Source organism: Alosa sapidissima, chromosome 21, assembly GCF_018492685.1.
Source record: "Alosa sapidissima isolate fAloSap1 chromosome 21, fAloSap1.pri, whole genome shotgun sequence".
Classification (NCBI taxonomy): domain Eukaryota; kingdom Metazoa; phylum Chordata; class Actinopteri; order Clupeiformes; family Clupeidae; genus Alosa; species Alosa sapidissima.
Window position 1 is genome coordinate 6088422 of NC_055977.1, and position 14395 is coordinate 6102816.

The 14395-nt window shown below is 43.1% G+C and overlaps 3 protein-coding genes across 6 annotated transcripts in view; 2 read left to right on the forward strand and 1 right to left on the reverse strand.

Annotated features, from left to right (window-relative positions):
- The window catches only part of col9a2 (procollagen, type IX, alpha 2), a 35411-nt gene extending 34226 nt beyond the window's left edge, over positions 1 to 1185 (reverse strand). The window contains exon 1 of the mRNA XM_042077556.1: positions 900 to 1185. Within this exon, the coding sequence (XP_041933490.1) occupies positions 900 to 971 (72 nt within the window). The 5' untranslated portion in view covers positions 972 to 1185. The remainder of the gene's footprint in view (positions 1 to 899) is intronic.
- A 1131-nt stretch (positions 1186 to 2316) lies between these two features.
- On the forward strand, positions 2317 to 5372 carry LOC121696207 (ATPase inhibitor B, mitochondrial-like). The gene is made up of 3 exons (XM_042077559.1): positions 2317 to 2460; positions 3718 to 3830; positions 5040 to 5372. Exons 1-3 carry the CDS (start codon positions 2392 to 2394, stop codon positions 5179 to 5181), a joined length of 324 nt encoding a protein of 107 aa, XP_041933493.1. The 5' UTR covers positions 2317 to 2391; the 3' UTR covers positions 5182 to 5372.
- Positions 5373 to 8165: 2793 nt separating this feature from the next.
- Positions 8166 to 14395, forward strand: part of atf6b (activating transcription factor 6 beta) — a 21817-nt gene continuing 15587 nt past the window's right edge. The window contains exons 1-6 of one of the 4 annotated variants that reach the window (XM_042077553.1): positions 8166 to 8584; positions 9841 to 9920; positions 11032 to 11113; positions 12578 to 12637; positions 13242 to 13315; positions 13794 to 14013. In XM_042077553.1, the coding sequence (XP_041933487.1) occupies positions 8512 to 8584; positions 9841 to 9920; positions 11032 to 11113; positions 12578 to 12637; positions 13242 to 13315; positions 13794 to 14013 (589 nt within the window). In that variant the 5' untranslated portion in view covers positions 8166 to 8511. The remainder of the gene's footprint in view (positions 8585 to 9840; positions 9921 to 11031; positions 11114 to 12577; positions 12638 to 13241; positions 13316 to 13793; positions 14014 to 14395) is intronic. The other 3 variants (XM_042077552.1, XM_042077555.1, XM_042077554.1) reach the window with 3 other exon arrangements.

Here is a 14395-nt window from a genome sequence, read left to right on the forward strand (position 1 = left end):
GTCACAGCATCGATTTACCAAAGGTGGCACCTATGTGGGATTTTGAGAGGTAAGGCCTCAGGTTACACTTTCTAAATGTGTATTTGAACAAGGCTTTGAATGAGGGTCCTTGTTTGCCTGGTGTGTGCGTGTGTGTGTGTGTGTGTGTGTGTGTGTGTGTGTGTGTGTGTGTGTGTGTGTGTGTGTGTGTCCACCAGCAATTCCTGTGAGGTTAGGGTCTATTCCACTATGTCTCTTTTTCAAGATTCTCAAAACAACAACGTTCATATCTTCATATTTGTGTCCTTGTGAAATGCAACATTTAAAATAAAATAAGCATTCATTACAGAAACAGCCAACACCATTCCCATTGCCAGGAATCCTGAACATCTATGGATTTGTCATACATCCACTTAAAATGCACAATGCACAGTGAAATAACTGAAAAACTTTTCTAATGACTCAAAAGTCACATCCAGTTTAGCCATAAGCTTCAGGTAAAGACACACTGGTATGGAAACAACATCTGAACTGCTAACAGACTCTCATGTCTACATTAGAGAGGAGTTCATCTGCCATTTATGCCACATCACATAACTCTTACAAAACACATTTAAGACACTGTTATATCGTGCTCAGTCATATCAAAGGTAACAAGATAATGCCGACACACTGGCACCAAGGCCAACCCAGGAGAACTAGCACCGGTCCACCAGCAGCAGAATAACATGAGAAGGAGCCTAACAACCTCTCCAAATAACCCAAATAAGGAGCCAAATGTCTTCTCCGAAGCCTCTAGTCTCTCTCACTTTTATCAGCCCCTAATTCAGCTCCCTGCACAGGCTCGAAGCCTCCCAGCTGGCAGAGACAGATACCCCAGGTGTCCCTATCGCCTCCACTGGTGCCCCCCGCACACTCACCACTTGCCCCAGGGCCAGACACAGTGCTTGCAGCAGGACGAAGCTCCTGAGGGCGGTGAGGTGGCCAGCCATGGCTCCTAGCTCCTCTCTCTGCCCTTTACGTTTGAGAAGAAAGAGCCTTCCACTCCTCGCCTGTCTTCTTCTTCTTCTTCTTCTTCCTCGCTCTCCGAAGAGGAACTTCTCCTGGCCTCTGGGCGCACGGCACTGCCGTTCCTCAGAGCAGGAACGTGTGTGACCGTGTGTGTGTGTGTGTGTGCGCGCCTGTGAATGTGTGTGTGTGTGTGCGTGAGAGAGAGAGAGAGAGAGAGAGAGAGAGAGAGACTCTATGTTTGTGTCTATGGGACTGTGTGTGTGTTCAGCCCAGAATAGGGGCAGAGAGGAGAGAGAGGTGGAGAGAGAGAGAGGTGGAGGAAAGGAGGGGGATGGAGAGGGTGATAGAGAGGGAGGGTGAGAGGTAACCCAACCCACATCCTACCTCTGGAAACTCAGGGAGCTACCCCACTGGAAGACGTCTGAGCCCCTGGCGAACACTGGGCTGGGCTAGGCTGGGGGGCCACGAGGGGGTGCCAGGGGGGCCTCAGCAAGTTGGAAGGAAAAATAAAAGCAACAAATAAATACATTTGAAAAATGTAAAATATACCTATTACTATGAGGGCTGTTATACATTGCCATAATAATTTGTCGCATATCTGAACATTATATTTTCCATGATAAAGACTGGGAATAATAGTAGAGTGATAGCTCTCATATAGGCCCCAAAAAGCCCCAAATGCAATTTTTACACACTGTATGCTCCATCGCGAAGTGCTTGTGGCTAAAATAATTATTAGGATTAGATTAATGTATTTTTTTTACATTTGCCGTAATATTGTTGATGGGTTTAATAACACATCAAGGGGGTCCTTGAACAGAACCTAGTGGTATTTGGGGGGAGGGGGTACATTTGGGAACCCCTGGGCTAGGCTACAGCCCACTCCCTTATTATAGATTAGCTCCATTGGACCTATAGTGAGACTGCACTGGCTTTATCATTAACATCTCATCATTTCAAATCATTCCCAAAATAATTCATAATAACCACTCACAAATAAAGATGGATACCTTGCATAAAATATCGTAGGTATTCTATTTGTAGGTGATTATATTTAGGCTAAACAACCCTCTCTTTGCCAAAACTGTTTTACAATTTAACCAGGACACCTGTAGGCTCCGCTTTAACCCTCTCTGCCTATACCCACTCCCAACATTTTCCAAAACATTAAGTAATTAACTGTGATGGAACAAAATTGAGCTAAAGATAGTAACGATCCCAGAGACGTGCTACGTTTGGACTTCGGTGCAAGTAGCTGCAAACCGGCATTAAAAAAAAAGAAAGGACTTTTATTTTGAAATTGATATTAAACACGTGACAAGGAAGTGAAACTGGTTATTATTCCCATTAGCCTTGCCTTCAACCAGCAAGGGCACTCATCTGATAGCAGAAAGGGGAGCTATGGCGCGTCTATTGCGATCCAGTTTGAGAGGATATCTCACCACTCAGATTAGAATGTCGTCTGATCAGGTATTTACCGAATTGCCAATCACATTCACGTTCAAATGACACCTGTATAAAAAGAAACGGGATGATGGGACTGATGCAAATAAAGATAACGTTAGTTGGCTAACGTTAGCAAGATCGCAGTTGAAAAGAGTGGGCGTTGTGGCCTCTCATCTTGATTCTCAAGGATATTTTTATGGTCGTCTACCTTGCGGTGTTCTGCACGCAATTATTCCTATCTGTGTGCGTTTTGTTGCATGCTTTCATCGCCAACTTTATGTTGCTGCTCGGAATGGATAGCTAGCAGCTAGCCAGGATAGCCACCTACTGATTGTCGTCTCACTTCGAATGTCCGGGTCTTTTACCTGTCACGTAGAAAAAGGTTAACTATTTTGGTCACACTTGGTAAACAATGGCAGAGTCGCTATTTAAAGCATCGAAACTGGTTCGTTGCTTCTTGTGAGCCATGTTTATACTTGGGGGCCAAACCTGGTGCTAGAACTCAGTTCTTGGGTCAATACTGCTCTGCTCTGGTCTTGTCTTGATGAATTTATGTATGAATTTTGGCAGTTCGTAAAATGGCCCATGATAAGTGTAAACCCAGCAGGAACTCTAGCCCTGGTGCCTGTAGCCTTGGCCAAAACTCCTGGGCTTAGGTTCCTGGGCTGATGGCCCACAGTATAAACGGGGCTGTGCTCTGCAGATTGCGTCAGAAACTTTCCGTAAACTACAGTAATTACCACACGTAAATGAGTAAATGAGGTGAAGGTTCCTTGCTATCCTGACCTACCCATGCAGCTGTTGCCTGCTGACACAGAAGGCGCAGTTTGCACATGTCCCTGCCCTGAACAGTATCAATCTGTCAAGTTTATTTTTACACTACTATTTGTACCCACAAATACTGCTTAAGTGTGGTCAAAGCTTCTTTGTCCAGTAGCTTATATTTGAGGTAGTCCTACAATGTACAAGGTCGGCAGGAAAGTCTTTGTTAATTGTTTTATTCCCTATATAACATTTTGAATATTCTCTTAACACCAGCCCCACCCCAACACACTCTGTTTGAAATGCAATTTCTGAGCTATTTTCTTCCTGTACATTCTGCTTTTGTTGAGCGTGTTATTGTGTGTGGTCTTTGCTTTTGTTTTGCGCTATTGTTGTAAATTACAGTCATTTCTGTGACTGCCTGTCACACTCACAAATGAGTCCCCCACACAGCCCAACCTCCATTCACACCGTCCTCTTTGTGTCTTTGTGTTTGTGTTTACCTTCTGTCCTGCTCAGCTGGGGGAGCTGGGGAAGGGGGCAGGCAAGGGTGGGGGTGCAGGAGGCTCCATCAGGGAAGCAGGAGGGGCCTTCGGGAAGAAGCAGGCTGCAGAGGAGGAGCGCTATTTCAGGTATACGACCGAACCGAATCCTCACCAAGCGTGGTCACATTAAACACAAGAGACAGACACTTAGATTAGATTAGATTAGATTGACTTAAGACGGTCTTAAGTGTCAACTGTCCTACTGATGTATGTATGTTGTGTGTGGTTGCCAGGTAGCAAAAGAATTTCCCCCTTGGGATTAATAAAGTGTTGCGTTGGAGAATTCTAGGGTCAGCTTTTGAGATGTTGAGTTGAACATCGAATTGCAGTTCCCCCAGACATGAATGAAGCCCTAGTCCTAGTCAATGAAGATCTCTATAGACCCTTTCAACAAGGTAAACAAAAACAATGCTTGAACATTCTATTTGGGCCCCAATCTACTTCCTCTGCATTAAGATAACATATGGAATGTTAAAAAGGAAGTCTTGTGGGGCCAACTATGATGCTGATAATGAAACTCTCTTGAAAGGGTCCATAGAGCAGTAGGAGGAGGCCCTAGACAAGCCTATCAATCTGAAAAACATCAAGTAACCATGAGTTTCTACTATACTTAATACAAAACAAAGTAGTTATTTTATCTTAAAATGAGGGGCTCAAAGTCAACCTACACTCAAGTCTCAGACATTGCTAATCAGTACCCAGAATGCCATGCGATTCTAAGTGCCCAGCACTGACAGAGGGTCGCAGATTATATGATATATAATATATATATATATATATATTATTATTATATATATATTATATATATATATATATATATATATATATATATATATATATATATATATATATATATATATATTATATATATTATTATACTATATATTATTGGAGGGGTCCAGAATTATTGTCATAGGGCCCAAATTTTCTAGCAGCACCCCTGGGTGGGAGCGTGATAACTTTGTGTTGGTTTTAGATTAATTGGGTAGCACCGTTGCACTATCCAGGTACATTGAGCGTTGACAAAAAGGGGAATTCCTACATCATGTTACTTGAATTGTAGCCTTACATAATTAATTCATTAATTTATGTGCTATATTCTTCTTACACCAGTCCATGTTCTCAGTAGGTGTGCTTGAATATGATTGATGATTATGTTTGCGGTTAGTGACATGCCACGACAAGCACATGGTATAAATTATTGTTAATTGCTAATTTTGTATAGGCACTTGGTATTTGCGTTTCCAAACTTTGCCAGATCATTAGACAATAACTAGTCCCATCTCCCTATACCAGGCAAAAGGAGAAGGAGCAAATGGCTGCCCTGCGACGCCACCACGAGGAGGAGATCGACCACCACAAGAAAGAGGTTGAGCGGCTTCAGCGCGAGATCGACCGCCACAAGGGCAAGATCAGGAAACTCAAGCACGACGACTAGACGAGCTGGGCACTTAAAACGACTTGCATAAATCCCCACAGCACTCCATGCTCTTCCTGCCCCGTGTCCTCTGTATACCAAAATCACTCGTTGCCTGCATGAGCGCATCGCTGCCATGATCATGCTTTCTGGTTTTGTCTGTGAGCAGCAGTAGAATCATGAATAAAGTTTACAGATAATTTTACACATCAGTGCAGATAGTGTCTCTTGTTTTGTTGTTGTTAAGTCATTTGTTTCTCATACGCATTAATCATTGATGGAAGTAGCCAGTAATGTGTTTACTTACTGATGTATCAGTACAGAGTGCCTTCCACAGCTTTCTGTAAACGGCAGGCTGTCAAACGGAAATGTATTTTTGACTGGAGTGTATGTGCAATAACTGCTTTTGCATACTTTTATCTTCTCCACACTGGCAATCAAAATGCAAATGTTCAATATGCCATTGAATCATCCCCCCGTATTGTTCCATATGCCATCTTATAATGCCTCCATATTGTAGTCATTCTGGCTGAAATAAATATGCTCTTATTGCTTCTGTCAGTTCCACTGATACTGTAAAGGTAACCAAAACTTCCCACCAAAAAAAAGCTTTGATGTGACAATCAGTGCACAAATAAACATGTTTGACATGCTGGAAATGTGAGACTATGTTGTGATCAAAGATGAAATATTATCTAGGGCTGTCAAAATAATGTGTTAATTTTGATTAATTAATCACAGAGTACCGGTATGTAATTAATAAGATTTTTTATCACTTGAAAGTCTTAGTATTATCATTAAGAGTCACTTGTCAACTCTGGTTATATTTATAAAGTCCATCGATAGCTTAAGGGTAACTTCCCAGTAGAATCACTTTTGTCTTGGTGCTTTTATTGACAGTTGTGAGCAAAGTTTGGAGGTGAACTATCGCCGCCATCTGTGGTGGTGGTGTGTAAGGAGAAATTAACCTCCTGCATCCAAAAGACTGTTTTCATGTATCTTATCGCTGAACAGTAATCATTAAGAGCAGGCTCAGCATTCAATAACTGTACAACCCTGCTGACTCAGACATGTCTTTAAGTAATACATGATCTAGCTTATTAGCCTAGTAGAATGCTGTTGGGCTGTGGAAAATCAAACTATTTAATTTTCTGCACATTTGTGAAGCATACTGCAAATTATTACATTTGGCTGACACATTTTTAACCAAAGCGACTAACAGCATGGTAACAGTTAAGTTTTAAAGCAATTCTCTCAACTCTCAAATGCCATAATCACTGATATGCTCTGTGATTCAGTGTAACTTTACAAACCAGAGTCTGGAGGAGTGTTTCACATCAAATTCCATGATCCGTTTTTTCATACGAGTATATTTTAGATATGATGACGTCCTGTGGCCTGTCCCTGTTGTGGGTCATAATGGGTGGGTTTGCCGGACCAGCACTGGGAACAGTCAAGTGGAAAGATCCAGCTGAGTGTGAATGTTTTGTCAGAAACCTTTTCAATTTCAATTTATTTATTAGAGGATAACCCCTTGAGATGTAACATCTCGTTTTCAAGGGGGTCCTCAACATACAACAATAACACCAAACACACACACACACACACACACACTAGAGCTCTTCCTCACTACCAACCTTCGTAGTCTCCCCTTCTTGTCTAATAAGGGAAAATTCCGGTTTCTGAACTGGTTGCAGTTCTTTTTCTGGTTCCACATGAGGGCGCTCACGAATAAGTGCAGACAGAGCCGTATATATATATATCTATATACGGCTCTGAGTGCAGAATGAATGGAGGTCTATGGAGCTGTACCCCTCAAATCCACTTTTCTCTGAATATAATTTTTTGCCCAGAAATTTGAATGTTGCAAGAGGGGGCAGAGAAAATACAGACCGCTGAGTATTATATTTTTTGAGTCACTTATTTGATCTAAAAAGCCTTTCAAATGCGTCAATGACGTCATTCATTAGCAGAAAGCTAGTGTGTTGTGGGCAACAACGACCCAACCTGTAAGAAATCGAAAGGACGTAAGTACTCGTTCATTCAACTTTTGACCTATAATCCATATTGAGCTTGCAGAAACCACAATTAAATCTTTGATTTTTCAACGACAACCAAGTGAAAGAGACACGTTTAGCCGTCTAGCTTCATAGACCCCCATTGTTTTTGCACTTATTCGTGATCGCCCCTAGCGGAACTACAACAGATTGCAGGTACAATGGAGTTAATAGGGAGTGAACGTAAACGGGCTCTGTAGACATTCTCTGAGACAGGTCAATAATTTGGGATGGGCTGTCAGTAGTATGCCATGCCCTTGTTTCACCTCTAGAGGGAGACGTTTTCTCAAAACCAGAGGCATAACATTGCTCTGGTCAAAACCTCAAAACCAGCTGTATCGTGCTTCTTGAGTCTTGCCTCTCGATTTAATAACAGTTGCACGCCTTAATACCACACCACAGTGAAAAAGACTGTTATCGTGATTGATTTGTCGATTTCACCCTGGGCATAGGAAAAGAAAAAGCTACTTGCTGCTTTGGGGCGTCCTTATGGTACCCTGAGGTTATGTAATACTGGGCCACCCCCACCTCCCTTGACTAACCAAACTCTCACATTGATGATGCTCATTTTAATAACATCCTCAACAACATTTCTACTTTTATTAAAGGCATACAGGTTTGTATCTACTCACTGATGATACAATGCACAAAAGTATTCGACAATGCTCAAAACACGTGCGCTAGTAGTTCCACTTTTTTTAGAGCTACATCATTTCAACTGTATCCTCCATAAGGGTGTATTCACAGTTTCCGTTTAATTCATTGGATGGGTTTCAATGTCATTCACAAAAGTATTTGTTCCAATTCGACAGATTGTATGTCAATCAAAACATTCTGATAACCATTGGTCCAAATCATCCCTCACCTCCTCATTCTAATGTCATGTGCCCAATCAGATTGTTCCTTTGCTTAGAATGGTTGAATGGAGTGTCCGTCTCAAAGATCTCCTTTCTGATTGGCCAACTCACGACAAAGCAGGAGGGTTTCTCGGAAGAAATGGGTTTCCTTGTCTGTGTCAGATGTACGACGATGCGGTATTGCAAGTTGAATTATGAAGCAGTTTAAATAAAGGAAATCCTGGATTAAATACATTCAAATGTATTTTCCTTTAACGTCAATGAATATCCTTGGATGGTGATTACTAGGAAAGCGCGAGTTTGGTTGTGAGAAGGAAGATCCACTTCCTTGTTTGTTTTGTATTGATTTTAGTGTTAGCCATCGAATAGCTAAACGTTATCTCTGTTAACGTTAGATAGATAGCTGCAAGCCCCTCAGAGCAAACAGCTTTGTGGCTATGACTGCGGATCTTTTATCTGATTTGGATAGTCGTTTCTTCGCTGACAACCTTCTGACAAGCGAAGACTGGGGTGAGTATTTTTTTTATATAACCCAGACAAATGTGAAATACGTCAGGTCAGTTTGTGTCCTGGATGGATCTCACGTCATTTGAATAGTCGCTGGTAGCTATCGTTAGCTGTTAGCTTGTTTGGTACTAGATAAACCAAGCAACTGAAACGCATGTTCCCACATTTATCTCGGATTTGTAATATCTCCAGATGGATGAAATGAGTAACCTGACCGTTGTAGCGGAGTCTAATGATCTACAATGTTGCTGAATGAGCAGCGGGTCATAGCACAGTGTTTCAAGACAACCGGATGTGAATCAGTAACGTTAACGTTACGGGAGAGCACTGGGTCGTGTCTGAGCCGCTCGAGCGTCCATATAAGCAGAAATGCAGGTCTTATTGGCATCAGTGACCTTATTTATTCCCGTCATATTAGAGCGTGTGACTGCACTTGTTGTGGACTGTGCGAACCTCAGCAGCTTGGAGGGGTGACGTATCAGACGCATCAGCTCAGAATGTCTTTTGCAGCTGCAGAGTTAGTTAGATAGAAAAAACGCAGATGAGACCACTAGAGCGACATATGGGTCCATCAGACCAGTCCATCGACCCAAGGGACTCTAGTTAACAAAGCAAAAAGAAAATGAAACAACAATGAATAGATACTTGTATTGAGTGCATTTGTTTCCTAGAAGGCATTGTCCTTCCAAATCATCCCTGTCTATAGTTTTTATCTTGGCTTAACCTATGTAAAACTCATATTGACCATTGATAGTCACTGTTCATTAATGACCATGCCTTTTTTGTTACTGCTACATTGTATGTGGAGGAAATAAGCTGTCCCAGTGATCGTCATATACCTCAAGGCCTAAAATCTCCTGTTACAGTCTGTGAAAGCCAATGTCTAGCTTTCACTGGACTGCTCAGGTTTCTTTTGTAAGGCCGCACAGAAACCGCTGAACACAGGTTACCCCTTGTCTGGGTGATGATTAAGACTCGGTGATCGGTGATGAATTAAGGACTGGAAGACTGAGTAAAGACTTGTAACAATGTTCACCCAAACAGGATGTTTTTTGTTTATTGGTCCTTGGCTCAAAAGCCTGGTATCATTATAAGGCCCTGACTACACTGTCAGTGTTAATGTGTGTTATAACCTTGACCTGATAAGGTGCTTGGAGAAAGTGTGACAACCGTTTGCATAGGGCTGTACCACAGATGCAATGTTAATTGTTGTTTTGTAATAGAATGTTTTTGTGTGTGTGTGTGTGTGTGTGTTTCAGATGCCTGCCTTTACCAATGTGAGAGCATGGAGGAGGGGGAGGAGGGTGATTACAGCGCAGGACTGAAATATAACCCATCGGTATTACTCCCTTTTGTGATTATTTACAGTGGGCCTCTCAACTGATGTGCTTCACTTTTGTTATTATCACATTTCTTTCACTTTTTTTTTTTTTTTGGACCATGTCCAATATGAGTTGATCTGATTCTATGATACTCTATGATGTTTTCCATAATTTCCGGAGAACTCGACAGAGCCCGTGCTTTGTCTGAGTGTGTCCACGGTCATACTTTGTGCTTTGTTGAAGGCCTTTTGAGTCACTGACTGACCGATCTCTGGTTCACACTGATAAGGTCACTACAGTTCAGCCTGCACGGCCAAGATAACGAGGCAATGGAGAGAACCAGACAGACAGACAGGAAGGCAGACAGGCAGGCTGCTATGTGAGAAGACAGACAGGCACATGGATAGGAAGACACATCTAGACAGTTAGATATCCAGATAGACAGGCAGACAGACAGGAAGGCAGACGGCAGACAGGCAGGCTGCTATGTGAGAAGACAGACAGGCACATGGATAGGAAGACACATCTAGACAGTTAGATATCCAGATAGACAGGCAGATAGGTTAGTAGACAAACCAGTGTTTCCCATACATTGACTTATTTGTGGCCCACCACAATATCAGCATTGACCACCACACAATGATTTTCCAGGTTGTACTAAATTGTGCTTAAATCTGGTTAGCATCATAACCACGCTGTGCTAATTTGCTAAAAACTGTTGCATTCAAGTTAATTCTGCAAACCTACCACCACAAATAGAATTAACTTATGTGGGAAACACTGCAAACACAGATAAATGAGTAAAAACATGCTGGATCGGCAGACAGGCATATGAGGTAGACAGACAAGCAAATGGATAGGCAGACAGATAGACAGTGCAAATAGGCACAGTAGTAGGCACAGACACATGGACAAACACACAGCTGGATAGACAGACAGACAGACAGACAGATAGGTAGATGAATTGGTAGAGTGTAGATTAGCAGGACACTGGCGCACAGACACGCAGACCCTTATGAGACCCAGTTGAACTGCAGTGCAGGTATAATCCAATGGAGCGTTGCTGCGGATGACTGGCTAATCCCGTCGCTGACCTCGTTCCCTGACCCCTCCCTGCTCTCCCCGCAGTTCCACAATGACCTCGTGCTGACCCTCGATCCCGACAATCCCACGTCACCATGGAAGGACCTCAGCGACAACCTCCTCACAGGTGAGGTCACAAAAGGAAAGATAGGAAGTTTGCCATAAGAGCATACTGGACTTGACTTGGCTAGAGTATTGACCATATAAATAGACTCTTCTTGATATAACTGTAATATTTGTTATATAATACTGTACTTGAGTTGACTATTAGTATTGACCATATAAATAGACTCTATTTGATTTGACTAAAATTGGCTATATAATAATTTATTTCACTTGACTATAGTATTGATCATATACACATACTTTACTTGACTCTGCTATAGTATTGGCTATATAAACATACTTGTGTTGACTTGATTTACTGTACTATTGACTTAGCAGATTGAGGCAATATTAGTGAAGCACCACTGAGACTCCAATGAGATATTATTGTGACGAATGGGGCAGGTTGTTTCTGTAATGTATTATTTTGTTTTATTTTTATTTTTTTAAATGTATTTGTATTTTATTAGTGTTCAGAATCTCACATACACCTATTTACATTTTCAGATTCTATGACAAACAATATACTTATTCTCTTACTTATTCACATATGTGTCTGTAATGTAACTTCTGACATATAGCCTGATAGATAACAGTATCCGTAAGTGAACCCGCCCCTGTGAACTTACTCGGCCTGTTGTAGACTTCCTGTGCGGAGCTGGGCGACTAGGGTGATCTGAGGAGAAACTAGGCCATGGAGGTGTTGTTCATATCGCTCCGTTGAGATAATGCATGCTGACACTCTGCCCTGATGCCCCCAGCAGGGCAGGCAGCTACTGGGCTGGTGTATTACAGTCATTAGCTATGTGGGTCATGCCTGGCACTGCTGAGAGAATCGCTTTGAATCTGGTCTGAATCGGACTTGAATCTGGTTTGTACTGCTGCCAGATTAAAAGGGATTCACAGGGTGTTTTCCCTCTTGAGTTCTGTATTAATTATGGGCCATTAGAAGAGGAGGTGTCTCGTGTCAATACAGACCCTGTGCCATGTCTGTTAGGCACACATATAGGTGAGGATCACATCGGCCAGCGGCAGCGGCAAACGCAACGCTCAGACCATAATAAGTTTTACCTCGTTCCTAAGCAACACAAACGGTTTGTGGATTGAATACGCTCGCGTTGCGCTTTGAAAGTTGAACCAAGTTCAACGCTCAGCTTGTTCAATGCTAGCGTTACGCCAGCGTTACGACCGTTCCGCTGCCGAACCATAGAGAACAATAGCAAACCCGCCGCTGGCTAATGTGGTCCCCGTCATAATCTTATAAAACAATTTTTGGTTTTACCAAATAGTTTGCAATCTCATAAGTGCTAGAATGTTCTACGGAGTTAAATTGATTTGTTATGATGTAGCGATGGCCAGCAACTCAAAAGAGTTGTTTTGTGTCTCTTCTCTACGGAACAGTGTTTTTTTGTTTTACTGTAAATAGATAAGTCCGTCTTGTTGCATGATGGCGGCTAATGCTTTCACCATTTGTGTCTTTCTGCAGGTGATATGCCTGTTGTCAAGGAGGAAATGACCTTAACACAGCCTCTGCCTGTCGACATGCGTAAGTGTGTGTGTGTGTCTGTGTGTGTGTGTGTGTGTGTGTTTTCAGTCTGAACTGAATCCCGTTAAAACAGTCAGGAGATAGTCAATGCACAAGTCCCATTCAGCCCCACCTTGAATATAGTTTATGTTAGGCAGTGTACAGACCTTGACATGTTGTAAAACCAATTCCTAGCTAAGTGTGTATCTGTAAGTCTATGTCTATGCTGTCTGTAGCCGTACAGAACGCTGTAAGCTTATTGTAAGTGGTTTATTCAGTTATCATACAACACTTAACTACAGTACATGTCTCATCAAAACCACCAACACAACTCAGAATATGATTGCTATAATGGGAGCATTCGTGTGTGTGTGCCATGATGACTCAGTCAGTCCGATTGGTTAGATTAATCATTGATGACTAAATATTAATGATTAATTCTTGAAGATGTGGTTTGTAGGAGGCCAGTAGGTTCGCTTGTTCCTGTGTGTGGGAAGAGTGTGTGTTGAGTGTTTGCTATTTGTCATGTGTGTGAGAAGAGTGTGTTTTAATGTGGTTAAGAGTGTGTTTGTGTGTGAGAAGAGTGTGTTTTAATGTGGTTAAGAGTGTGTTTGTGTGTTTACAGTGTTTCAGGTGAAGGCGGAGCCTCCTTCACCTGGCTCTTCCCCAGGTTCAGACGTTCCTTCTCCAGACACACAGGTTTGTGTGTGTGTGTGTGTGGGCGCGTGTGTGTGTAGGCATGTGTGTGTGTGTGTGTGTGTGTGTAGGCATGTGTGTGCGTGCGTGCGTGCGTGTGTGTGTGTGTGTGTGTAGGCATGTGCGTGCGTGTGTGTGCGTGTGTGTGCGTGCGTGCGTGTGTGTGTGCGCGTGTGTGTGCGTGCATGCACACACACATTTGCACCTCCCAGGCACTGTGTTTTCACGCCTAGTTGCAGCTGTGTAAACGCTTGTCTCACTCAATCCTCTCCTCTACTTTCTCTCTCTCTGCCTCTTGCTTTTTCTCTCACATTACCCTCCTTCTCTCTTTTCCTCTCTCTCCCTCTCTCTCTCACCTCTCTCTTTCTTTCTCTCTCTCTCTCTCTCCTCTTTTTCTCCCTCTTTCTCTCTCTCTATCTCTCTCTCTCTCTCCCTGCCTCTCCCTCTCGCTCATCTCTCTCTCCCTCTCTCTCTCCTACAGATCACAGTGAAAGGGGAGAACCCCCCGACCCCACCCTACATGTTTGGGGATGTCCTGTCTCCCCCGCTCAGCACCATGGAGGTGACGGTGGCGGCCCCCCCACAGCCACAGCCCCCCACCCTGCCCACGGGGCCCAGCCAGCCCCTTCCCCCAGTGCAGCCTCCAACCCTCAGCCAGCCCCAGCCCCTGGCCAGCATCGACCCCTCCACACAAGCCACAGGTAGCTCACACACAAACACTCACACACTAACTCATGCACACACAAACACTCACACACTAACTCATGCACACACAAACACTCACACACACACACACTCAGTGTGTGACTGACTTGGTCAGAGGACATCACAGACCCTTAGCTCAGAGGAGGCCACATGGCTTTGAAGTGCTGACATGGTGTGTGTGTGTGTGTGTTGCGTGGTATGCACCTACTGGTGTCCTAAGGCTGAAGGGGACACTTTCTTACCTCACATTATGTGTGTGTGTGTGTGTGTGTGTGTGTGTGTGTGTTGCGTGGTATGCACCTACTGGTGTCCTAAGGCTGAAGGGGACACTTTCTTGACTTTCTGGCCTTTTGAATTTGCATTTTCAGCTTCTCCAGT